Source organism: Bidens hawaiensis, unplaced genomic scaffold (assembly GCF_021521415.1).
Source record: "Bidens hawaiensis isolate Kalapana, Puna unplaced genomic scaffold, B.hawaiensis_p1.1 tig00015706_1, whole genome shotgun sequence".
NCBI lineage: Eukaryota > Viridiplantae > Streptophyta > Magnoliopsida > Asterales > Asteraceae > Bidens > Bidens hawaiensis.
Window position 1 is genome coordinate 94,077 of NW_027492402.1, and position 23,687 is coordinate 117,763.

General features: G+C 35.6%; 5 protein-coding genes across 6 annotated transcripts; 2 read left to right on the forward strand and 3 right to left on the reverse strand.

Moving 5' to 3' along the window:
* Positions 1-349: 349 nt before the first annotated feature.
* Positions 350-3,274, reverse strand: LOC143549625 (ubiquitin-conjugating enzyme E2 22-like). The gene is made up of 7 exons (XM_077040488.1): positions 3,190-3,274; positions 1,723-1,799; positions 1,489-1,633; positions 1,313-1,390; positions 1,114-1,226; positions 929-1,032; positions 350-837 (listed from the first exon to the last, which is right to left on the reverse strand). The coding sequence occupies exons 2-7, from the start codon at positions 1,723-1,725 to the stop codon at positions 471-473; spliced, it is 810 nt and encodes a 269-aa protein (XP_076896603.1). The 5' UTR covers positions 1,726-1,799; positions 3,190-3,274; the 3' UTR covers positions 350-470.
* Positions 3,275-6,384: 3,110 nt separating this feature from the next.
* On the forward strand, positions 6,385-10,813 carry LOC143549649 (uncharacterized). The gene is made up of 6 exons (XM_077040505.1): positions 6,385-6,527; positions 7,104-7,426; positions 8,323-8,468; positions 8,560-8,834; positions 8,916-9,190; positions 10,229-10,813. Exons 2-6 carry the CDS (start codon positions 7,118-7,120, stop codon positions 10,694-10,696), a joined length of 1,473 nt encoding a protein of 490 aa, XP_076896620.1. The 5' UTR covers positions 6,385-6,527; positions 7,104-7,117; the 3' UTR covers positions 10,697-10,813.
* Positions 10,814-12,890: 2,077 nt separating this feature from the next.
* Positions 12,891-16,210, forward strand: LOC143549661 (protein FLX-like 2). 2 transcript variants are annotated; one of them, XM_077040519.1, is made up of 5 exons: positions 12,891-12,965; positions 13,804-14,384; positions 14,469-14,614; positions 15,398-15,459; positions 15,571-16,210. In XM_077040519.1, exons 2-5 carry the CDS (start codon positions 13,822-13,824, stop codon positions 16,054-16,056), a joined length of 1,257 nt encoding a protein of 418 aa, XP_076896634.1. In that variant the 5' UTR covers positions 12,891-12,965; positions 13,804-13,821; the 3' UTR covers positions 16,057-16,210. The 2 variants fall into 2 exon arrangements, with proteins under 2 accessions (XP_076896634.1, XP_076896635.1); XM_077040520.1 differs by having other exon boundaries at positions 15,401-15,459.
* A 424-nt stretch (positions 16,211-16,634) lies between these two features.
* Positions 16,635-18,813, reverse strand: LOC143549627 (taxadiene 5-alpha hydroxylase-like). The gene is made up of 4 exons (XM_077040489.1): positions 18,195-18,813; positions 17,542-17,989; positions 17,290-17,477; positions 16,635-17,181 (listed from the first exon to the last, which is right to left on the reverse strand). Exons 1-4 carry the CDS (start codon positions 18,696-18,698, stop codon positions 16,855-16,857), a joined length of 1,467 nt encoding a protein of 488 aa, XP_076896604.1. The 5' UTR covers positions 18,699-18,813; the 3' UTR covers positions 16,635-16,854.
* A 788-nt stretch (positions 18,814-19,601) lies between these two features.
* On the reverse strand, positions 19,602-21,638 carry LOC143549650 (glucan endo-1,3-beta-D-glucosidase-like). The gene has a single exon (XM_077040506.1). The coding sequence runs from the start codon at positions 21,636-21,638 to the stop codon at positions 19,602-19,604; it is 2,037 nt and encodes a 678-aa protein (XP_076896621.1).
* Positions 21,639-23,687: the final 2,049 nt, after the last annotated feature.

Below are 23,687 nucleotides of genomic sequence, written 5' to 3' on the forward strand. Positions count from 1 at the left end.
AAAGCCACAAATTATGCAACATACTTTCATTTGTCTTGAATAATGTGAGATTTGTCTAGTCATTGATGCCATTTTTTTTATTTTAAGGTGAAGACCACGATTCAAATCCTAACAATGCAATTTAAGTGAAGACCAAGATTCAAATCCTGATAACGAGCAACCGTTTAAAAAATAATGACAAAATGAATATTTCCATCCCTTTTTTGAAGTTGAAATAAATGAAAGAAAAAGGTATAAATTTTATTATTATTATTATTATTATTATTATTATTATTATTATTATTATTTTAAAAAGTAAATTCTTGGTATCCAACCAACATCTCCACTAAAAAGAAATTTGGCTTTTTATGTATTGACACCAAATGGATATTACATTACAAGACTTCAGATTCCATTCCATTCAAGTCACTAAACTCAATCTGCATTCAGTAAAACTTAACAATACATGCCAAAAACAAAACAAAAAAAAATCACAATCTTTTCAAGCTCTTCTTTCTAGCATCAATCTTCTTTTTATCTTGACCTTTCGCCAGCCCGCCTTCCTTCTTATTACTCACCGCCTGCGTCGGTGCAGCAGCAGCAGCTCCACTACTAACTCCAATCTCAACCACCGAGTTCAGTGCAGCGGTTGTCGGCTCCTGACCGCCACCACTCGCCCCTTTCATAGTATTCAATGAAGGAGCCAAAGGCGTAGGTGGCACCACGGCTCCAGACACCGCGGTTTTCGGGTCAACAATACAAACTGATGTGTTTGACTGGTCAACAGCGGTTGATTCAGATCGAGCGCCTGACTTTAACTTTGGCTTTGGCTTCAAAGCATGAATTCCAGTATATAGCCTGTGATCAATATCATGAAACTTTGGCTTTAACTTAAATATTCACATATAATAATCCAATTGGTGATTTAAAAAAAATAAAAAATACTAACCTAGCATGCCTAGCATATTCTTCATAGTTTTCAAGTAGCATTTTACCGGCTTGCTCGTTTAATGCAGATTCTGGAAACGGTTCAATTAACAAGCATCTGACTACCTGCGCAACCAGTGTCACGTTGACCAAGAATTCGCAATAAATTTTAATTCAAAAATGGAAAACAAAATCCAGGAAACTTACAATTAGAACATGGCGTAAGCCGAGACTCGGGTTCCAATCCCTTTTTAATGTGTTGACACAAATTTCACCGTTTGACGCGATGTTCGGGTGGAAGATCTTGGTTAAAAAATAACCTATAAATAGAAAAACAAAGAAGATAAATAAAATAAAGGTTTTAAATTGAACATGCGCATGAACAAAGATTTCGGTTTAGACAAACCTTTAGGGGGTGAGTGAGGGAAATCGCGTGACAGGATTAATTTCATGCGAAAAACACCGTTTTCATATGGAGTGCCAGCTGCATAACAAAAGAATTATGTGTAAACTTTAAATATATATATGTTTGTAACATATGCATACATCCTAACACACATATAAGCTAATAATAATAAGTACCTGGGCCTTCTATATCAGCGTATATTGTTGAAAAATCATCATCGTTCACACCTACTTTGATTCCTTCGGGTGGTGTTTCATCAAGATTCTTTAACTCTCTAGCAAGTTGCTTGATTACATTTGGAGGAAGATTCTCATTGGTAGCCTGCAACGGTTACATATTATAAACACGAAAAGTGTAAGCTTGACCAAAAAAGATTCATTTGTGTTAATGTAAAAACTTGATGTACATACCATCAGTTACAAAAGAAAGATTCAAGACTGGAAATCAGAGCAGTGACAGCAGCAAATCGTTAATGAAATCGAGTAACCTGTTAATATGACAAATCAATTCAAAACCTTAAACATCAAAATATAAAACATCAAACAAAAGATCCCTAAGTACCAAATTTGATCACCAACATTGTTCGACTCTAGACGGGTTCGTTTAAAAACCTAAACTTCATAAAGTTCACGATGACAAAAAAAGAAAGATTTTAATTGTTCACTAAAAGCAAGATCTCTCTTGATTCGATATTTATAAAAACACAAAAACAAAACTAACAGAAAAAATTGAAACCCTAGAATCCAATAAACTACACACAGACAATGCACTTGCAGATTTTAACCAATCAATCCCTAATTCTTGAAATCATAGACTCCATAAACAATTAACCTAATCTAATCTTTTACCCAAAAAAAAAAAAAACCTAATCAAAGATACAAAATTTATTACAAATTAAACCTAAAAAGAAACCTCAAAATTTGATCATCAACATTATTAAAAATCTGAACTTTATAAGATAAGCCAATTCATTCTTTTTTACAATTCATAAGACTCATAATAATATAAAAAATATTTTAATTGTTCAAATAACAACTCCATCATCTTCATAAAAAACAAGATCTTGATCTGTTTACATAAACCCTAACCCGATAATTTGAATCCCTAAAATCTATTAAAAAAAAAAACCTGCACACAGACAATGCACTTGCAGATTTTAACCAATCAATCCCTAATTCTTGAAATCATAGACTCCATAAACAATTAACCTAATCTAATCTTTTACCCAAAAAAAAAAAAAACCTAATCAAAGATACAAAATTTATTACAAATTAAACCTAAAAAGAAACCTCAAAATTTGATCATCAACATTATTAAAAATCTGAACTTTATAAGATAAGCCAATTCATTCTTTTTTACAATTCATAAGACTCATAATAATATAAAAAATATTTTAATTGTTCAAATAACAACTCCATCATCTTCATAAAAAACAAGATCTTGATCTGTTTACATAAACCCTAACCCGATAATTTGAATCCCTAAAATCTATTAAAAAAAAAAACCTGCACACAGACAATGCATTTGCAGCAAATTTACCCAAATTCTTGAAATCAAAGATTTTGTCTAACAATTAACCTAACCCTAATCTTTTACCACAAAATTAAAAAAACCCAAATCAAAGATTCAAACTTTATTACAAATTAAACCTGGAAACAAAAAACCTGATCTGATTAAAAAAAACCCTAAACCAAGAATTTGAAACCCTAAAAAAATATTAAAAAAACTGCACACAGACAATGCAATTGCGGCAAATTTACCCAATTAAGCCCTAATTCTTGAAATCAAAGATTAACCCTAATCTTTTACCACAAAAAGAAGAAAACCCAAATCAAAGATTCAAACTTTATTACAAATTAAGCCAAAAAACAACAAACCTGAAGAGTAAAATCAAACGCCGTCGTTCTGTGTTTCTTCAAAACATATAAGAGCGTTGTGGGTTGTTGTTGCCCTGGGCATGTATGGATATAGATATATACAAGATGAACAACAATAGTTTACCGTTGTGGGTTCTGATAAAAGATTTCAATTTGGTACTTTAAGTTTTGAGTATATACAAGTAGCATCCCTCTGTGATAGGTTGATTTGTCAGCGGTAGGGATGATAATGAGTCGGGTTTAGGTATCCCAAACCCATACCTTATTATGAAAGTCCGTCCCAAACCCGTCGTCTTTTAATCGGGTATTTACCCGTTGGGTTTCTGGTTTTGTCAAAATAGTCTTCGGTTATACCCGGCCCAAAACCCGTCGGATTTCTATCGGGTTGTGACAAACAAGTTTCAATAAATAGTATATTTACAATATATAATATTTAAAAAGGTCATGTCGGGTACATCGGGTAAATGGGTAGGGTATTTCCCTTCCCAATTATGTCGGGTTTTTCCATCGGGTTCAGTTTCATTATCATCCCTATCTAGCGGGTTTAATTCTTAAACTATAACCTGACCCATATACTTATTTGAGTCATTGCAGATTTATAGTCGGCCCATTTAAAAACAGTTGGATTCGATTCATGTTTCGGGCTGACCTGTTTTTTGTTCATTTACCAATATAAGTGAGCTGATTGGTCCAATGGTAGCCCCAAATCTCGCCTGAAGCAATATGATTTGGGTTGCGCCAAGTCACTACATAATGTTCTTTGGGCGAAAGAATTATGCTCATATTCAAGAGTAATCCCGAGTGTGGGGGACTTTGCTGCTAAAAAGTGACTTGGTAACGATTCAAACTATCAATTACGGTGACTCATATAAGACCTTTTTTTGTATTCTGTGTAATTTTAATAATTATTTTAGTGTATCTGTCTCTCGTTACCAATTAATAAGCTTAGGTTAATATATTTAGCTAGAGATTAGAATAAGAAAATGAGATTAATGAATCGCCGGTTAAAACTAATAAGATAAAATTGTTGTAGTGAAGAATAAATAAATTTATATAAAAGGGAAATTTATTTCACTTTTAAAAGTCAAAAATCAAAATATTTTAAATTTTTTCTATCACTTTTCATCTGAAAAATCAAATTTTCTAATTTCTTTATAAACTCTGAAACTGGTTAACGAATCAACCAACTTTTTAAATTAGTCGTGCTTGGATTAACTCATTTAAAAAACGAGTCGTGTTTGGATTGACCTATTCAAGAAAACGATTCGAGTCAGCCGACCAAAAACTTTTTTTTTCATGTCGTATCAGGAGTTGCCGCTATCTACTTCTAAAGGGAGATTTTGTTGTTTATGTATAGTTTGGGACTAAAGTGGAACGTTTGTTTATTATTTTCGTCGGTACAAAGCCAAAATGGGAAATAAAGAAAGTGTCAATGTCAATCACAGCTTGCTTTTGTTTATTGGTTTTATTATATTTGCAATTATTAAAGGCTTGATAAAATACAAAATAAAATCGCATTAATAGATGCACTTTGCTCAGTTTCAAATCATCGAATATTTTATTCATATTAAATCTTATATTTAAAGGAGTAAAGATTGTTTGGTTTATTAATAATTAGTTTGTGAATTTCATAACCTTGTCATATCATGTTGAAAATTTTAAACCAAGTTTATTAGGATAACAATGTAATTGGATGTAGGGGTATGATAAAACCGAAATAGCCGAACACGAACAAAATCGAACGGTTTAATTTTATGATTCCGTCGGTTTTGCAAATAAAACCGAAAATAACCCAAATGAACCGAGCTTATAGTTTTTTTATTTAGAATTTTAAGTAATTTTTAATACTTAAATATATAGTTGAACCCAAATATTAACTATCAAAAGAATTTAGGGCTAAATTAATTATTGTTAGCAATTTTTTTTTCGATCCAAAATTTTTAAGCTTAAATGGCAAAACCAAGCCTAAACCAAAAACCGAAACCAGCCGGCTTTCCAAAAACCGAACCGGCATTTCGGTAACCGGTTCAATTTTAGCTTAAAACCAAACCGACCTGACCCGACCTTGCACACCCCAAATTGGCTTGACCCCACACACCCCTCCCTAATCAAATGTTGTTATATGCAATAGGCAACAAAGAATCAGAACCATATGTTTGTTTATAGTAATCATTGTGAAATGTTTGGTTACTGTCTTATTATATGTTCATGGTAGCCTGGTTTGGTTGGTAATATGAATAATGTTTAAAACCAACAATTAGAAATGCGATAAAATAATGCGTCTAATTAAATATCTTTACAAAATATACTATTATTTTCTTTGTGGTCGTCCAAATTAGTGAATAAAATAGTATGAATTCCTAACACAACTCCATCACCATCATGATAACTTTGATTCTTTATATACTTTGACCTTTGTATATATATTTATTAATAAATTCTAGATTTATTCAGATTAATATAAGATATTGTAATAACTAATAACCCTGGTTTTTGTTAAAAGAAACTTATGAACTCTAATTTTATCGTTTAATGGAATATACTATCTAATAAAAAAAACATATACTAGGGTGACGAGAGTTGTTTTCTGTAAGAGTTTGTTCGGGGTGAGCTTTGCGTCTGTACCATGAGGTGAGGAATGATGTATCGAGTCGGTACTAATGGTTATCCAAGCTTCTATCCCGATTTAATCCTGGTTTCTTCCATTCTCTTTGCAAACATTTCGGGGTGTCGGGTTTACTGTGCCGCTTAGGGTGAAATTTATTCGATACTAAGAAAACCGGGATGGTGTTCCGGACGGTCTCGAGAGCAAGCCGAGCCCACCCCTTTGGTACTATGTCCACCAATCTCGGCCAATAATAGGTTCTCTTTTTATTATTTACTTATTTTTGTTTTACTTTTATAAAAATTTATGTCACACTAAATATTTAATTGAAACAATACGGAAATAAATAACAAGGAATTCATTGAATACTACTAGCTAATCTATGGTCAGGTTTCGCGGGTCTTACCCGATTTATGATCACCTATATATAGGAGCAATGGGTTTTACCTGTCATACCCGACTCGGATCCGGTTAATGATATTCTCAAGACTCGAAAACTTACATGTTATAATATAACCATGTCCGATCACCATTTTATGCTGTCAAAAAGTTTTTAAAATGTTTAAAAGATTAAAAATACCAATTTATTCGATTCAGAAAGCTAGGGGCATTAGATTCTTGTTTTTCCCATCTTGCAAATGCAATTAAACCCCAAAAGATTTATAAAAATTCAATCTTTTTCAATACCCTCTTCCCAAAACTTGCTCAAAATCAAAACCCTAATCTGAATCAGGTCAGTCAGTGCTTCTTATCTTAATCTTGTTTTTATTATTATTATTATTATTATTATTATTATTATTATTATTATATCAATTTTTGCTTTGTAAATGTAGGAAGCATAGATTTAGGGTTATCAATTGGGTTTACTTCCAATTTGTCTTCATATGTTTGATCATGTGCCAATAAACCCTAATATATAAGCACACATTTGAGCTACTTCTGCATGTTCATATCAGAATATGATATATATTTTTTTAATAATTTTGTTAAAAAGAAAATTTGAGTAAAAATTTATACCAAATTCATATGAAACTTTTGAATGTTTTAAGTTTGTTATCTTGAAATTTTAAGTATTTTGAGTTTGTTACAATTTGTCTTCATATGTTTGATCATGTGGCAATGAACCCTAATATATGAGCACACATTTGAGCTTCTGCATGTTGATATCAGAATATGATTTTCTTTCTTTTTATTTTTATTTTTGTATATATTTTTATTTTAAGAAAATTTGAGTAAAATTCATATTAGATTTAGAATATTTTTGAGCTTGTTATAATTATGACATGATCTTGAAACTTTAATCTTTCAGATCTTAAAATAAGTATGGTTAACTCAAACACGCCGCGCAAGCGAGTTGCATTTGTGTTAATTGATGGGTTGGGAGATGTTTCGATTCCAAGATTTGGGTACAAGACTCCTTTAGAAGCTGCAAAGGTGCCTAATTTAGATGCCATTGCTTCTGCTGGAGTTAACGGGCTCATGGACCCAGTTGAAGTTGGTTTGGGCTGCGGTAGTGACACTGCTCATCTTTCTATTTTGGGTTATGACCCGCGAGTATATTACCGCGGTCGAGGCGCGTTTGAGTCAATGGGTGCTGGATTAGCCATGGCTCCAGGCGACATTGCTTTTAAGGTATGTTGATATGTACCTATGCTTGTAAACGAGCTGATCGAACACGAACACTTAAACGAATGGAGTTTTCTTGTTCATGTTCGTTCGTTAAGAAGACGAACATGTTTGGGTCTGTTTATATTCGTTCATTAATAATATAAAGTTGTGATGCGGAAATCCTACTCGTCAAGTTTGAACTTAAGATATTATTTTCTTTATCCTTTTTTGGTTATTTAATAATTATTTACTAATCTTGTTTTTAGTTTTTGAATTTCAAATACGTACGATTAGAACTAGATCTTAGGTTTGTTTATTTAAGGTTGTTTTGGTGCATTTAAGAACTTAGTTTTATGATATTTGATTAAAGAATTGTAAGCGTGAAGCTTGTCTACCGAGTATTTCGGTTCGAGTTATTTTTATTATGATCAATTGTTCTTGAGCCATTTGAGTAAAGCCGTGGAATTGGTATCAGTAAAGTTTATACTATAAACGAACGGTTCACGAACAAACATAAATAGCTTAAAGTAATGTGAAAAACAACGTGTTAGGCTTAACAAGTTATAAAACTAGATTAAATTGTAATGGGCCAAAAATGTTTAAATAATATATTAACGAACGTAAACTGACGTACTAAAACAAACATAAGTGAACCTAAACGAACTAACACAAACGAGTTTAAATGAAATAGTGTAAACAAACGTTCATAAATGTAAATCAACGAACAAGGCATGTATTCATGTTTGTTCGTTTAACTAGATGAACAATTTTTTTTGTTCATGTATTAAAAAACGAACTTCCCACCCAACGGGTCACGTACTATCCAGTTTGTTTACAGGCCTTTATGCACCAACTTTTGTAGCTTGTTTGTTTCTGGATTACATTTAATACTGATTTTGGTTGGACTGTTCATCAATCAGTCAAACTTTGCAACTTTGGATGAGAAATCGGGAGTAGTCACTAGCAGACGGGCCGACCGACACTTTGAAGAAGAAGGGCCCGTTTTATGTGCAGCATTGGATAAAATGAAGCTTCCATCTTTTCCCAAGTATGAAGTTAGAGTCAGGTAATAATAAATTAATAATCGCCTATTACATATTAAGTCTTTGAAACATGGAATCTTTTATAAAGTTTAAAACTTTGGATTCTTTTTTCAGGTATGCAACTGAACACAGATGTGGAGTTGTTGTCAAAGGACCTAAGTTAAGTGGAAACATATCGGGAACCGACCCGTTAAAGGATAACCGTTTGCTTCTAGAAGTAAAACCTCTTGACAATACAGAAGAAGTCAAACACACTGCAGATGTTGTCAATGAATTATCCAAAGAAATTTCTAAAATCTTGGTTGCTCATCCTATAAACCAAAAACGCGCAACCGAAGGAAAAAACATTGCTAATGTTGTCCTTTTACGAGGCTGCGGTATTAGGATCGAGGAACCATTTATAATGTTAACATATTTTAACAAAATCCCACATTAAACAAATAACCATAACAATATTATATAACTTTTGTAGGTTCCTGCATTTGAGAAAAACCACGGGCTGCGACCGTGCATGGTGGCCCCTACAAAGATCATAGCGGGTCTTGGTTTATCTCTCGGGATTGACATTCTAGAAGCTTCTGGTGCCACGGGAGATTACCGTACTTTATTAACATCAAAAGCAACCGCAATTGCAAAGGCGTTATCGGCTCCTATGCGAACATGCCCAAATGTTTTTGTACCGGGTGAAGATGAGCACAAGCCGGGTGTTTCTGATGGCTATGATTTTGGTTTTCTTCATATAAAGGTGCTAAACTTATCTTTTAGTTAGTAGTTAGTATATTACTATTTTGCCTAGAGGTGTAACGAGCCAAGCCGCTCGTGAGCTACTTAAAAGCTCGAATCAAGCCGAGTTTAAACAAGCTCGATCCTTAAAATAAGCTTGCATAATAAATGAGCCCGGACCCGAATTTCGCTTATCGATCTCGAGACAGCTCACGAGCCTAAACGAGCCCATGATTGATATAATTTTAATCTATTATATTTAGTACATATTTATTTAATAATCATTATTATATATAAAATTGGGGGTGTGCAAGAAACTGAAAAATCGATCCGAAACCAGAAAAACCGAAAAATCCAAACCGAAAAAACCGAACTGAGACAAAAACCAACGATTTGGTTTTAGGTTTTTGTAAAAACCGAACTAACGGTTCGGCGAAAAAACTGAACCGAACCGAATTCCTATATTTTATATTAATTATTTAGTAAGAATTTCATAAATATGTAACTCAAATGTTTTTGGTCAAATGTATAATAGTCTATTGTTTTACAATTAACAAGATTATTTATACTTAAATTTATTGTTTTTTGCCAACTTTTTTTCGGCCCAAGATTTTCAAGCTCAAATGGAACCGAAACCAAAACAAAAACCGAATGACTGCAACTGAAAAAACCGAAACCGAACGGTTTCAAAAACTCCAAAACCGAAGTTTTGGTTTAGACGAAAACCGCACCACGCACACCCCTATATAAAATTATGATAAGATTAACTAAATAATATATATATATATATATATATATATTATGTTATTGTTATATACAAAGTTATAAATAAAAAATATATCTTGAAAATAATGATAATAATAAATATATGTGTTATATAACAAATAATAAACTAGTCGAGCCTGAGCCGAGCTCGAACTTGAAAAACTACTCACGAACCGAGCTCGAGCTTTAGAAATAAAGCTCGAAATGAGCCAAGCTCGAGCTCTTTGTAAGTTAGACGAGCCGAGCTTGTTTGCCCAAATGAATATTAGTGAATTATTGATTTTGTAAATTGCAGGCCATAGACGATGCGGGTCATGATAAAGCAACGGTTTTTAAAGTCAAAGGATTGGAAGCGGTTGACAAAGCTATCGGTCAGCTTGCAAGACTTCTTTGGGAGGCAGAGTCAACGGGCCAGTTTCAGTTTTTCCTATGTGTCACCGGGGACCACTCGACTCCTGTCGAATACGGGGACCACAGCTTTGAACCCGTCCCGTTTACATTGTGTCGGTTAAAAGACTACGTGGGTGCGGTTGGTGGCGAATCTGTTGTTTTACAAACGTCTCTCGATACTTTTCCTTTGCCAACTGTTGAAGCTGGTGATGACGTGGCGGAAGAAGAGGAAGTGAGTCAACCGGGTCAGGCATTTTCGGGTGATTCGGTTTGGAAGTTCGATGAGCTAGCGGTCGCGCGAGGTGGTCTTGGACGGTTTCCCGGGAGCGAGATGATGGGAGTTATAAAGAAGTTTATTCAACTTGAGTTATGATTCTTATGAATCTGTTTGTTAAAGTTATGTGTTGGAAGTAACTAAGTAAGAATTGTTTGTAAGAAATAATGATTTTGAATAGAACAACTAGAATGTGTTATGTTTGAGTGATGTAATGTTTTATGAGGTTTTTTTTTTCTTTAATGAGGATGTTATTATTAAGTATGTTTTTTTGTTAATAATATTGTAATTACAAAACATTCAAATAATTTTATGACATCAATTTGATTACAAACCATTATGATTAATCTAAAAAGTTATATACTTAGTGGCAGTGTTGTAAAAATCCCAATTAAACGTTGATTAATCCTTAATTAATCGTTAATCCTTACTTCATTGATAAATTTTGGGATAACTGGTCAATAGTCAAATTCGCCAAAAATCAAGTTTAATCGGCTTTCTCTGATGAGGTTTTAGCCAAAATCAGCGGTTTTCGACGAGATTCTGGTCAAATCAACGGTTTTTGGTGAGATTCAAGCCAAAATCAGCGGATTCCAACAAGATTCCAGCCAATTTCCGGCCAAATTGTGTTTGTGTATATATAAAACTGAAATTATATATAAAAAATGTATGATTGTGTATATAAAACTAAAAACTATACATTAAAGTCCAATCCAAGTAATCTTGATTAATTTCGATTAATCACTAGTTCCCATCCCAGCGCTTGACTAGCGACTAGCGAGTTTTACAACACCGGTTAGGGGTGAAAATGAGCCATGGATGAGAGGTTTTTGGTTTTTAAACCCGGTCACGTATCGCGTCTCATATCCATCAAGTATCCATCAACCGTTATCCGTTGGGTTTGTTGGAGTACCGGAAGGTGTTAGATATGCTTGTTTGTGGTTTGATGTGGTTAAAATCTCTTCATTGGGATGTTGTTACCAAATCTCAACCCTAGCATAGTATTTAGAGTGTGTTACGTCCGTCAAGCATGTGGTACGTTGAAATTTTAGCTTTTGTTTTTATGTATAAGAAATCACGAATATATTTCATGTTGTTCACTTAATGTGCATACTTTTAGTTTATAGGATGGATGTGCTTTTAGGGGTTAAGTTCATAAAAAATAAAACATAATAATAAAAATATAAAAGAAATAAAAAACACACTAAAAAGTAAAATTGGGTGTAAAGACATATCATATAACATGTGGTATGTTGTTTTTATTTCTCGTAACTTATACCAACAAACTTACTTGAATATTGTTTGGTACTCTACAATATTAGAAAAAAATAGTTGTTAAAATAGTTCTTAAGGAGCTAAAAATACTATAATGCTCTCATGTGCAGTGTATATGGAGTAACTTAACTGAAAAACTTAACGCACGTTAGTGTAAAGGACTCATACCGAGGGAAATATGCAAATAAATTCGTAAAGGACCAATTCCATAATTTGGGTAATTCAAAAAGGCAAAATTTGTAATTTTTCCTTTTTAATATGATTATTTTTCAAAAAATATTAGAAAAAGAAGTAAGCAATGCAAATGAACGGATTCAAGACGAGCCATCTATCTTAACGAGCTCAAATGTTACGCTTAAGCCAGATCATCGCTTCTTGAGCCGACTCATTTTTTCTAGTTTTGTAACTTTTGTATATTACATATATATAAAAAAACAAATAACGTATCTGATACACATCGAGTTAGTATACATCAAAGTTATGCTTTTAATTAAAGGAGTAACACGAATGAGCCAATGAACCAGCTAACAAGTCAGCTTACCTTTGTTTAGGCACGACTCGTTCATAAATGGAGTCGGCCCCGTTCATCCTGTTTAAAAGCAAATTAATATTCAACCAACTTTTTTAAGAGTTTCAAACGAGCCGTTAGTTTACATGTTATATTTTCCTAAGGTTCTTTTTATTTTCGTTAAGTATATGTTTATTATTATTATTATTATTATTATGTCAATTGGTGATTTATGCTACTGAGGTTTAATTCTTACCTCTCAGCATTTAGTTTAGCGGCACCAAAATGATGATGATAAACTAGACGATAAGTGACGTTGACTAGTTGGATCTTTCAACTAAACAAGTTTTACCTCGACGTACCGTTGTGCATTCGGACGAGTGTTTACGGCATTTCGTTTAGTTAAAAAAAACAAATTATTATTATTTTGTTAAAACCAACCAAATTGAACCTCAAATAATAAAACCTTCGCAATAGCAAACGGTGACCTAATTCTTTCTGAATTCTGGAATCAGATTGGGGGAAATTGGGATCGAGAATTAGGGCATCGTCACTCATCACAATCTCAGCCTTTAATTCATAAAGGTAATATTATATTATATTATATTATTTCACTTCAATTACAATTAGGGCTTCAATCCCTTTGTTACTGATCCAAGTAATATTAATATTAACCTGTATTCATCTTTAATTGAAGTATTATTATTATTATTACTATTAATATAGCTCTAAAGTTGTAATCTTTATTAAACACTGCATATGATAATCAAATTATAGTACTGTATGTTGATCTATGCTTATAATATTATAGTAACCTTCACTTTCCAATTGCTTGCTTGTGTTTTGCCTCATTTACAAACCGAGCCAAAATCTATCGGGTTTTCGAGCATTACTTGTCTGTTTTTTCACTTTAAAAGTTTTTGTAAGAAACAAGTTTGAAGCTGAATATAATGTACCTGAAAATAGTATTTAGATAAACTTCTAGTTGCTTGCTAATTTCTATAAGAAATAAGCTTGAAGTCGGATATTATAATGTACATGAATCAAGCTGCTAGTAGCCTAAAAACATGAACAGAGCAATCAAAACTATGAAAGTGGCGAAGAGAGGTAAATTTCAAAAGGGTTTTCAATTTTGTATGTATGTAAAATACAATTTTTTTAATTTATTGAGCATACCTTTGCTCGTGCTTGGCTCGTTTACAAACTGAACCAAGCCGAAATCGAACGAGCGTTTTCTGAGCATTTTTTGAGCGAGCGGTTTGGAGAGCCTTAATTGTGTATGTTTTAGTTTTTATTTTCTGTCGTTGAATTTATAAAAGGAACACTTGTATACAACTCTGTAACTATTAACTCCAGATTATTATTATTGAACATATACTGATTATGATGTTATACAATACATGGGTATTTAACCTGGTCTCAGGGTCAACTACCGGTTAGAATGACAAGCAAAGGTAGACTTCCGCCACCTCATCATTTAAGGCATCCACTTCCGGGCCCCGGTATGGGCCACCGTGATCCAATCCCTCCCGATATGCAGCCTCATCGCGGTGGTTTTCCACCATACGACATGCCACCTCATCCAGAAATCATGGAACAGAAGATTGCAGCACAACATATGGAGATGCAGAAACTTGCAACAGAAAACCGGAGGTTTGCTACAACTCACGGGACCTTGAGGCAAGATCTTGCTACCGTACAGCATGAGCTGCAAATGTTGCATAATCATGTAGGAGCTGTGAAAGCAGAGAGAGAACAACAAATAATGGGACTGTTAGAAAGAAATGGGAAAATGGAAGCTGATCTTCAAGGTGCAGAGCCGCTTAAGATGGAACTTAATAAGGCGAGAGCCGAGGCACAGGGCTTGCTTGCAGCTCGGGATGAACTTCTTTCACGGGTGCAGAAATTGACAGAAGATCATCAAAGGGTTCACATGGATTTGCAGCAGATTCCTGCTTTGATGGCAGAACTTGAAGGCCTTAGACAAGAGTATCAGCATTGCAGGTAATGTTTCTGCTTCAAGATGTTAAATTTATGAACTTTTTATTGAAGTTAATCAGTAATATGTTTCTGGTTGTGTTTTTTTAGGCAGACTTATGAGTATGAGAAGAAGTTATATAACGAGCATCTCGAGTCTCTTCAAGTAATGGAAAAGAACTATATGACCATGGCTGGAGAGGTGGAAAAGCTACGTGCAGAGTTGAAGAAACAGGCTGAAATTGATAAAAGGACGGGTAAACTATTTTTAATCTTACTTTTAAGTATTACTATTATTAGAGCAAATACCATAAAAAACCAACATGTTTTCTGTGTTTTCTCATTAAAGTCACTTAACAATATTTTCCACATAAAAAACTGTCAGCCTTTTTTGTTTTTTATCATAAAAGTCCGATAACATGTTGATTTTTTTTTTAAACTCTCTTAATTATGATTGGATGAAATATATGAAAACATTATTTGACAAATTACATGATAATACTATAATAGTGATAAAAATTGTTTGTTTATAACTTTTAACGATTTTAAATTTATACAAACCATTTTATATGTTTTTAGTTTTATATTTTATTTTATTTTGAGTTACGTCATCCACGCTCGTGCATTTATATAATATTGTTTTGTAAAGATGATTTGTTATCTTCAACTTCTTGAATTAGAAAATGGAAAAGAAAAGATGACCATTGAACAGACTTTCCCTTGCCATGTTTCCGATTTAAAATATTAATTCGTCTCAACTCTTCCCTCGCTTAGTATTAATAAGTGAAAAAAGAAAATTCACAATTTTGTTCAAGTTTAACATGTCGAGGGACTTTAATGTGTAAAGAATCGTTAAAGGACTTTTATGAGGAAAAAATAAAAGTATGTTGGTTTTTTATGTGCGAAAATTTAGAGACTTTTATGAGAATATACAGAGAGTATGTGGTTATTTATAGCACTTTCTCTTATTATTATTGTTAATATTATTTTGCCTTGTTACCAGCTCGTATTGATATATATTTTCTTCTCACCTCATATAGCAGCAGCTGCGCCTTATCCTGTTGGACATAACACTTATGATGATGCCTATGCGGTTAACCAGGTTAGAACAACTCTTCTTAGTATTTTTTATTTTGCATTTGTATATGAAGTTTGTATAATTTGATGCTTTCTTTTAGTACATTATACATGTTAACAAAATATTGAATTACAGGGGCGGGGCCCACTCCCTGGCAGTGGTGCACCAGCATATGACCCGCAAAGAGGACCTGGTTTTCATAAAGGACCCGGTGCACCAGCATATGACCCACAAAGGGTTCCTGGTGCAGCAGCCTATGACCCCCAATGGGGACCTGGTGCACCGGCCTATGACCCACAAAGGGGTCCTGGTGCACCTGGTTATGACCCTCATAGAGGAGCTGGTTATGATATGTACAGAGGACCTGGTGGGACCGGGTACGATAGACAATGGGGGCCCGGCGGGCCTGCAAGAGGACCACAGTTTGGTGGGCCAGGATATGAGGCGCACAGAGGAACTAACTTTGAGTCACCAACAGGCCCTGCTGGGCCCCAAGGGCAGGCTATGCAGCAAGCAAGTGATACTGGTTATGGGTCTGTGGCGGCAACCACTCATGGTGGTGGTGGTTATCAGGGAGCACAGGTGCAGGCGCCACAAGCACCGGCAGATGGTCGCAGATAAGCTTTTTCTTGTTTTGGAATCTTAACTGAATCTTGATTTGTTTCTGTTGGTTACTTGTCAGTGATTTTTTAAGGTTGATGTTATAAGATAAATTAAGAGTTGTGTACAATTGGCCAAATAACAGTCTGCAGGTGTTTCCAGCAGTTTTATTGCAAAATGGTACTTTAGAAATCGTGACATTCTATATTATTCGTAAAATCAATCAAATTTGCAGTTACTCCGTTCGGGCCAAACTAATGTTGCTCAGAACTCGTAGTTACCTGTCACCCGAACCCGCCCACAGCTTGCTAGGCTTAAAAAGATCATAATTTTAGTCATTGGTGTGTTTATTTCTATGATCATGTAAACTAAAATCCGAGTCTATAATTGCATGATAGATTGATAGTTACTGTTGTGGTAGAAAAATCAAGGTTTCGTTTACTTTTTTGGAGACTTAATCATAGCCATCTTTAAGATTTCGGGTGCCACAGACGAGTACTGAAAAAATGCCCTTATGTACAAACAACTTCAATTAGTTCAACGATCAGCCGATCAATTCCAAATCGTTATCCAACTTCTAACACTTGTCTTAGTTGTCTACTTTGGGCTTATAATTCAGTTATATTCTAAAACAAACAAATGATGAATATACATCCTAATGGTTCCATTAGACACAATATTATATCTTTTTGGAAAGAAAAACCATGTTCTGAATTTTATAATCAAACAAGACAATTAAAAGAAACTTGTTTCCCATGTTTAGTTTACTTATTGAGCAAAATAACAAAGACTCATGCTAATTAATAATTATCACAACATTCATGCTTTACAAGACACCATGGTTTCTCTTAAGGGCTTGACGCGCACTAACAACCCTTGATCAAACTCCGGCATGGGAACTCTCTTGAACGATTCGTCATTTTTAACTAGCTCCCAATTGAACTTCGTCACCAAACGATGGATCATGACCAAAGTTTCCATTTTCGCAAGCTCCATACCAGGACACATCCTCGGCCCACCTCCAAACGGCACGTAACTAAAAGGTGGTGGCGATGGTGCGTGTTTCTCAAAACGTGTAGGGTCGAACATCTTTGGATTTTCGAAAATCCCACCATCCATGTGCGTCATGGACCCAGATATTAACACCTAAGAACACATCATATATATATATACACACACACACACATATATAAATCAATTAAGAGATTAGTTTAAATGACATTGATTAGTTAGTTTTGTGCCATATATACATACCTGCCATCCTTTCGGAATTATGAATCCTCCATACTCGATATCTTGTTTAGCTCGTCGAAAGCTCAAAGTCACAGGAGTGTTTATCCGCATTATCTCAGTCGCTACTCTCCATGTGTATTTCATCTTGGAGAGGTCTTCCCATGTTAAATCTTCTTTACTTGTTTTATTACTTGAAACTTCTTCTTGTTCTGTAATATATGTTTTTCTAATCGATTACAACGTACATACATCGAGTAATATTGTGTTACGTACCTTGAACTATAGTCGAGTAGATAGATTCGTTGCTAGCCAAAAGCTTAACGAAGAAGGTAAGAAGGACCGCAGTGGTGTCAAATCCTGCAACCATCAAAATGATGATGTTGTCAATTATCTCGTCTTCAGACATCACGTTTGAGCCATCATCATCACGAATGCTAAGCAAGGATGTGATTAGATCCGTACGAGGATCATCTTGTTGTTTTTGTTCCTTAAGCGCCTCTCTTTTCTCTTGTATAAGTTTGATAAGCATCGGCACAAGTTTCTTCCTTGCTAAGATCGCACGATTGTATTTAGTGAAAGGCAAGTTGACTGGGACCGATAGCACACCTTCAATCATATCCTGAAAAAGCGGTAGCATTTTTTCTCTTTTGGGTCCTCTTTCAATCCCGAAAAGAAGCGAACATATTATGTTGAAGGTTAAGGTCTTGATCAAAGGTTGCACCTACACGAGTTTAGAATGCTAATAGTTATAGTGTGACACATGTGTTTCGTGTGTAAAATAATGAAAACCCTGTAATGTGTAATGTATTATTGATCAGCTATATATAAAAGTAAAATATATGCTAACAGTGTAATAATCAGACTCTAATAATATATTCTATAATATTCTCTAATAACGTGTACCAGTGATGATTAAGATAACTTACCTGGACCACATATTTCCCATGCCAATGAGTTTGAAGGTGGTGTTGAATTTCATCATCTACTTTAGCAACATATTGCTTCAACACTTCAATCTTAAGAAACGAAACTATGGCCGCTCTGACTCGTTTGTGATCATTTCCGGACAACTCAAAGATATTTTTGGAACCAAAGACTCTACTGAGAGATGGTGGTTGCGTGCTAGCGAGTAGGTTCCCATCACAAGTGTATATGAACTTATTTGCCGTTGGACCATACAAAACAACCGTCGGGTATCCAAAAATACTTGCTTTCCAAACCGGACCGTGGCTTTTTATTCTCTCATGAAACCATTTTTCGACCTTGTCCGCCTTCAAAGCCCTTAAAAGACTCAGGCTTTGCCCAATCACCGGTAGTCCCAGTGAACCCGGTGGTAGTCGTTGATCGTGGTACTTCTTACGTTGGAACAGGACGAAAACCGGAACGAAAATCAACAATAACAATAAAGTCAAGAAAACAATCAGCTCCATGGCTAGAAAACATTAGGGGGGACTCATGTTGCTATATAAATGTTGGTTAAGTTGTCAGGTTATGGGAATGGCACCATTTGCAAAGATCCTATGTAGTAATCAATTATTAAGTAAACTTAAAGCATCATTTGATGACCAATTTTATTGTTTAATGCACAAAAACAAGTTCAACTACTAACATAACAACTAAGCATGTTACTGTGTCATTTTCTGATGCTTAAACTATGTCTTGTGTCAGAGTAGTGTCAGTCTCGTCCTAAGTGTTATGTATAATAATATTTATATAAAAATATATATCAATAACTATAGAATAAGAAGTTTTGGTTATTAGTGGAGACCTAATATCGATCATTTCTTCAGTCGAGACCTAATATGAAAGATTTGAGTTAGTCTTGTGAGGTTGTCAGTTCGAATCAATATTCCACGCGGGTTTTCGTCCCACCGTGCGTTACGCTAGAGAATTCTACTTTGTGATGACACAATGGCTAATTCTTGGTTTAAACAAGCCAAAGCGTCTTTAGCAGCAAAAATTATAAAAAAAAACAATTGATATTGATGATAACATTCTTGTAAGCTTTTGTACACGTGGCGTTGGGTTATTGATGTAGAAGTAACAGATATAACGGAATTCTACTAAGTACTAAATGCATCAAGTAGAAACCAATAATTAAAAGGACAAGACATGTTCAAAATATCAATTAAAACCATAAAAGTATTTGATCTAACATCTCACATGACATTTTTCTCTGAGATATCCACCTAAAATTGTCCCATCACATGCTAAACATGAAAGATTATAACTTAAAACTCCTCGTTTTCTTAAATCTAAAACATTTATTACGTCAAGCAACACATATAACTTATTTATGCAACAACTATAACAAAATTATTGACTAAAACAGCTTAATGACAATAGTGACCAAACCAACAATGTGCACTTGTTCCTTCATTTTCATCACCTCTACTAAAAACCCACCATAACAAATTACTCAATGAGTTCCCATCATCATATCCACTCAAACCCCTAATCTTTTCAACTGCAACATCTTTCTCATAAACACCTTCTAATGCATACACAAACCCCTTCCACCCTTCACCAACACCTTCTCTTCCCAAAGCAGGCAAAGCCCACTCCACAAGCTGTTTCGTAAACTCGATATCCGAAAACAAAGCTTCCGTTATCGGCAACAACGGCAGCACTTGAATCCCTAACCTACACTCCCTCCATTCGGCCGGGGCGAACCATAACCCACTATCCCTTTTGTTATTCCATAAAACCCCCACAACGCGGTTTTCACTTGTGAAATCCGCGTTGTAGATGCTATCCCCTTCTTTCACATGCCACCATGTTTTCGCTGCGTGTATTTCCAACGACGTAAGTAGTGATCCCGTAGCAACTAAATGTGTATCCCCGTAAGCCAGCCCCATTAACGCCGCTGAGTAATATGCGTTCACTGCTTCGCTCGTACTTTCTTGATTCCTCCCGTCTGCGAATTCGGTCAAACCCGACGCCCACGAATGCAATTTCCATAAATCAAAACATCTCAAACGCGTATACATCGAATTCGATCCTTTACCGAGTGTCATAAAATCCGCCATTAACGCATATGCTTTCGACCTATACTTTCTCCCCCAAACCGGATCTATCTTCGCAAGAACCGCGATCCCATAAAGAAAATAACCGATATGAAAATGATGATCGTTATACATGCCAAACCCAAAATCCGCACCCGAATCAGTAACCCCTTGTTTAGTCACCAGCCCACCCCATGTTTTCTCATACAAAAACCCGTTACCCGCAAACGTTCCATCCAGCCACGGCTCGATCGTTTCCTTCAAATACTTTCTAACTTTCGGGATCACATCTAAACACCCAACTTCCTCGGCTATCAACGCAAACCTAGCCGCCCGACCCACCAATTTCCCAAAAAAATACGACGACGTCGTCTGTATCGCACTCGAATCCAACTCGTTAACGTCTTTAACAAGCGCTTCGATAATTTCCAAACACGACTCGGTTTTAACCCCTTTAACCGAATGCCAAGTTATCGAAACTGGGTCGGGTTTCAACACCCACGAATCCCCAACTACCCCAACAAGATCCCCATCAATAGACTTATACTTAAAATCATCCAAAACCGAAACCGAAGAAACCGAACAGTTATCGAGCAGACGAATATGCAACGGATTCGCTAACATTAACAAATCCCCCCACCCTTTAGTTTCCCATTTGTATACGACACAAAAGGGTTGACTAAACACGGCTTGACCCGACACCGGATAACAAGTACTAAACCGATCAAGAACCGATTCGAATTGTGAGCCCGAACCCGAATTCGAATTCGGTAAGACTGCGATTCGGATAATACCGCAGTAGTCATCAGATGTGATGGTTGAGAGATCATGGGTTAAATTGATTGATGTGGAGGTGTACAAGACCCATGTCTGCCCGTTATTTAACGCGATTCTGAACCGGGTTTTCGACGAATTTGGAACCAATTCAAGAATGGCGTGAATGGTTTTGATTGAGAGTTTTGCTGGTTGTAGGATTTGGGATGTTATGTATGGGCTGCCTTTGACTAAGAAGAATCTTAGAGTGGGTTGGATGTCTAATGTGAGACTAAGGTCATCGAATGAGGAAACGACATGGGTCAGGTTCGGGTTGTTCTGGTTTGAAGCGGAGAGGGTGAGGTCAGGGGTGAATATTTGGTAACACAAAGCGGAGTTGGAGAGAAACGATGCGTGCGAGAATGATAGGGAGGAGTGGGAGGATTTGATCAAGTAAGGGTGGATGTATTCTGGTTGGTCACCGGATTTTAAGACGAAGTTTTGGAAGGAGGAGTTGGTGGGGAGTGGGGTGGATGAGAAGAAGGTGGTGGTGGGTGGGAGGATGGTGGAGGTGGTGGGTGGGAAGGTGAATGGGTGTTGGTGGTGGTTCATGGTGGTGAGTGGTGGTTTAGGTGGTGGTGATGGTGTGGGATTTATAGGCTTTGTTGTGAAGTGTTGGCTAAGGGTTTGAATGTTAAGTTTTTGAATGATATTGAGTTGATGTTTCTTTGAAGTTTCATAAATGGGTTATGGTCAACAACTTATTTGAGGGCGTTAGGTTTCTCATACAAGAGACTAATAAATGTAATTATATGTTTTTTTATTAAACTTTTTAATTTCCTTTATTAAATAAAAGGATTCAATTGGATAAGTGGACAATAAGGTATGCCGCCACCTCCTTTTGAATAACAAACCAGACTCTACTGAAAATAAAGTTATAGTTCTTTGGCGTCGATAGGTTACTATGCATGACTCGTTGAACTCTTTTAAGAAACGTGATAGCTTCGGGGGCAAGGGACTCAAATGTATCAAAAGTAAAAGGAATAAAGACGTGCTGATTCTCGACACATGTTTTCTCATGCTTAGCAATTTTTCCTGATTCCGCCTTCAACACAGTGTGCCTAGCAACAAACCTGGTATCCCTAAACCTAACGAGGGGATACTCCAGTAAGGTCAATACAAGCGTGCTTCCCTCCTGCTCATCCAAACACAAGAACGTCTACTGGCCGAAGAGTACACCTCCCTCCTAGGGGATCTGACAGGAAATTCACATGAGTTTCTTTTTTTGCCGAGATCCCAGCTCGTTTCAACACATCGCAAAGGACGTCTCTGACCAAATCATGTCTATATTTAAAAATCGGAAGCTCCTTGCAATGAACGTCATGTTCACCAAAATTACCCAAACAAGCTTTACAGCACACCAGACATGGCTCATCAACTGAGAATAATGGGATCATTAAACGATATTTAAGAATGGACCGGTACTCCACTGTCGACATGTGTTTCCCTAACCCTTCGATAGGGATGACGTTCAAGAAATCTTAAGCATGTGGAGCCTGAAGGCATTTTAACACCGCTCTCTAGCGAGTTGATAAGTTAAACTCCTCTCTCAAACTTTGGACGATTTTACTATAAAGGGCACTCGCCAAAGCATATTGGGCTTTAGGGGGTGGTGTCCTTATTATCAAACCCGCCAAGATCAAGACCAGGAAGGAAACTATGCTAACAATCCAACGCACACCCATAATCCGAATCCAAACTATCAATACCATAATCCCGCAAAATGTGGTCCTGGAACTTCCAAGATTGTGCTCTCGATGCTACGAAAGCATATGTGGAAACATCTTCAACCGAATATAAACCTAAGCCCCCCCCCCCCCCCCAAACGGATTGGGAGAGAGGCTAGCCTCCATTGAAAATCCCCAAAAATGAACCCCCACATACCACAATATCCTTGATTACCTCCCGGAGCCCGTTGTCAAAAATAGAGACGACATCCTTAACAAACATAGGATGGCATGTTCGGAGACCGAATAAAAATTTAACAACCCCCATACAGGACCGAATAACAATTATGTATGGAAAATTACTCAAATGTCCATTTGACCGATTATTGTTGTCTGTTATTAACAATTGAGATTGGCTAGTTGGTACAAGTGTACACTTATTTAATCTTATTATGGTTTAATAACCCTATATTGATACTTAAGGATGAAAATAGTAAGTAATAGGGTTCTAAGATGGTAGCGGCCTAGAAGCAGGGTTCAAAGAGCGACTGTCCCTAATGAGGTCCAAGAGAGAAAGCCCAAAAAATGCATTGAAATTTTAACTCATTAAATTTCCGTATGTATTTTTTGATGTCACAAATAGGAACGTATCTTGATTAATTTGAAATTCAAATAGATAATTGCAAAAGCAATTACTGACCCTGTAACCCTAATAAATTGTATCTTGATCATATGAGTTCACTTTCTGGTTCACAAAACTCTCTCAAACCTGTATTTGATTCTTGCTCAATTCACTTTGAGTTTTATCCGTCAAAACATTTAGGAATCACAAATAGTTTTAATCTGAAATTACAATCATGACTCTTAGATTTTCCCACGATGTCACATCCTTCTGTGCAATTTCCCCAACACTCGGTGTTATGAGTTTATCTAT

Bases quoted from the DNA above. Each gene is read 5' to 3' on its own strand.
- LOC143549625 (XM_077040488.1), bottom strand. The intron at 1,227-1,312 runs GTTTGTCTAAAC...TTCTATTTATAG, and splicing joins CCCTCACTCACCCCCTAAAG to GTTATTTTTTAACCAAGATC. The intron at 838-928 runs GTTAGTATTTTT...TATTGATCACAG, and splicing joins GAATATGCTAGGCATGCTAG to GCTATATACTGGAATTCATG.
- LOC143549649 (XM_077040505.1), top strand. From the start codon at position 7,118: ATGGTTAACTCAAACACGCCGCGCAAGCGAGTTGCATTTGTGTTAATT. The intron at 7,427-8,322 runs GTATGTTGATAT...TTCATCAATCAG, and splicing joins CAGGCGACATTGCTTTTAAG to TCAAACTTTGCAACTTTGGA. The intron at 8,469-8,559 runs GTAATAATAAAT...TTCTTTTTTCAG, and splicing joins AAGTATGAAGTTAGAGTCAG to GTATGCAACTGAACACAGAT.
- LOC143549661 (XM_077040519.1), top strand. From the start codon at position 13,822: ATGACAAGCAAAGGTAGACTTCCGCCACCTCATCATTTAAGGCATCCA. The intron at 14,615-15,397 runs GTAAACTATTTT...CACCTCATATAG, and splicing joins TGAAATTGATAAAAGGACGG to CAGCAGCTGCGCCTTATCCT. The intron at 15,460-15,570 runs GTTAGAACAACT...ATTGAATTACAG, and splicing joins ATGCCTATGCGGTTAACCAG to GGGCGGGGCCCACTCCCTGG.
- LOC143549627 (XM_077040489.1), bottom strand. From the start codon at position 18,698: ATGGAGCTGATTGTTTTCTTGACTTTATTGTTATTGTTGATTTTCGTT. The intron at 17,990-18,194 runs GTAAGTTATCTT...AAACTCGTGTAG, and splicing joins ATGGGAAATATGTGGTCCAG to GTGCAACCTTTGATCAAGAC. The intron at 17,182-17,289 runs GTATGTATATAT...ATGTGTTCTTAG, and splicing joins TAATTCCGAAAGGATGGCAG to GTGTTAATATCTGGGTCCAT.
- LOC143549650 (XM_077040506.1), bottom strand. From the start codon at position 21,638: ATGAACCACCACCAACACCCATTCACCTTCCCACCCACCACCTCCACC.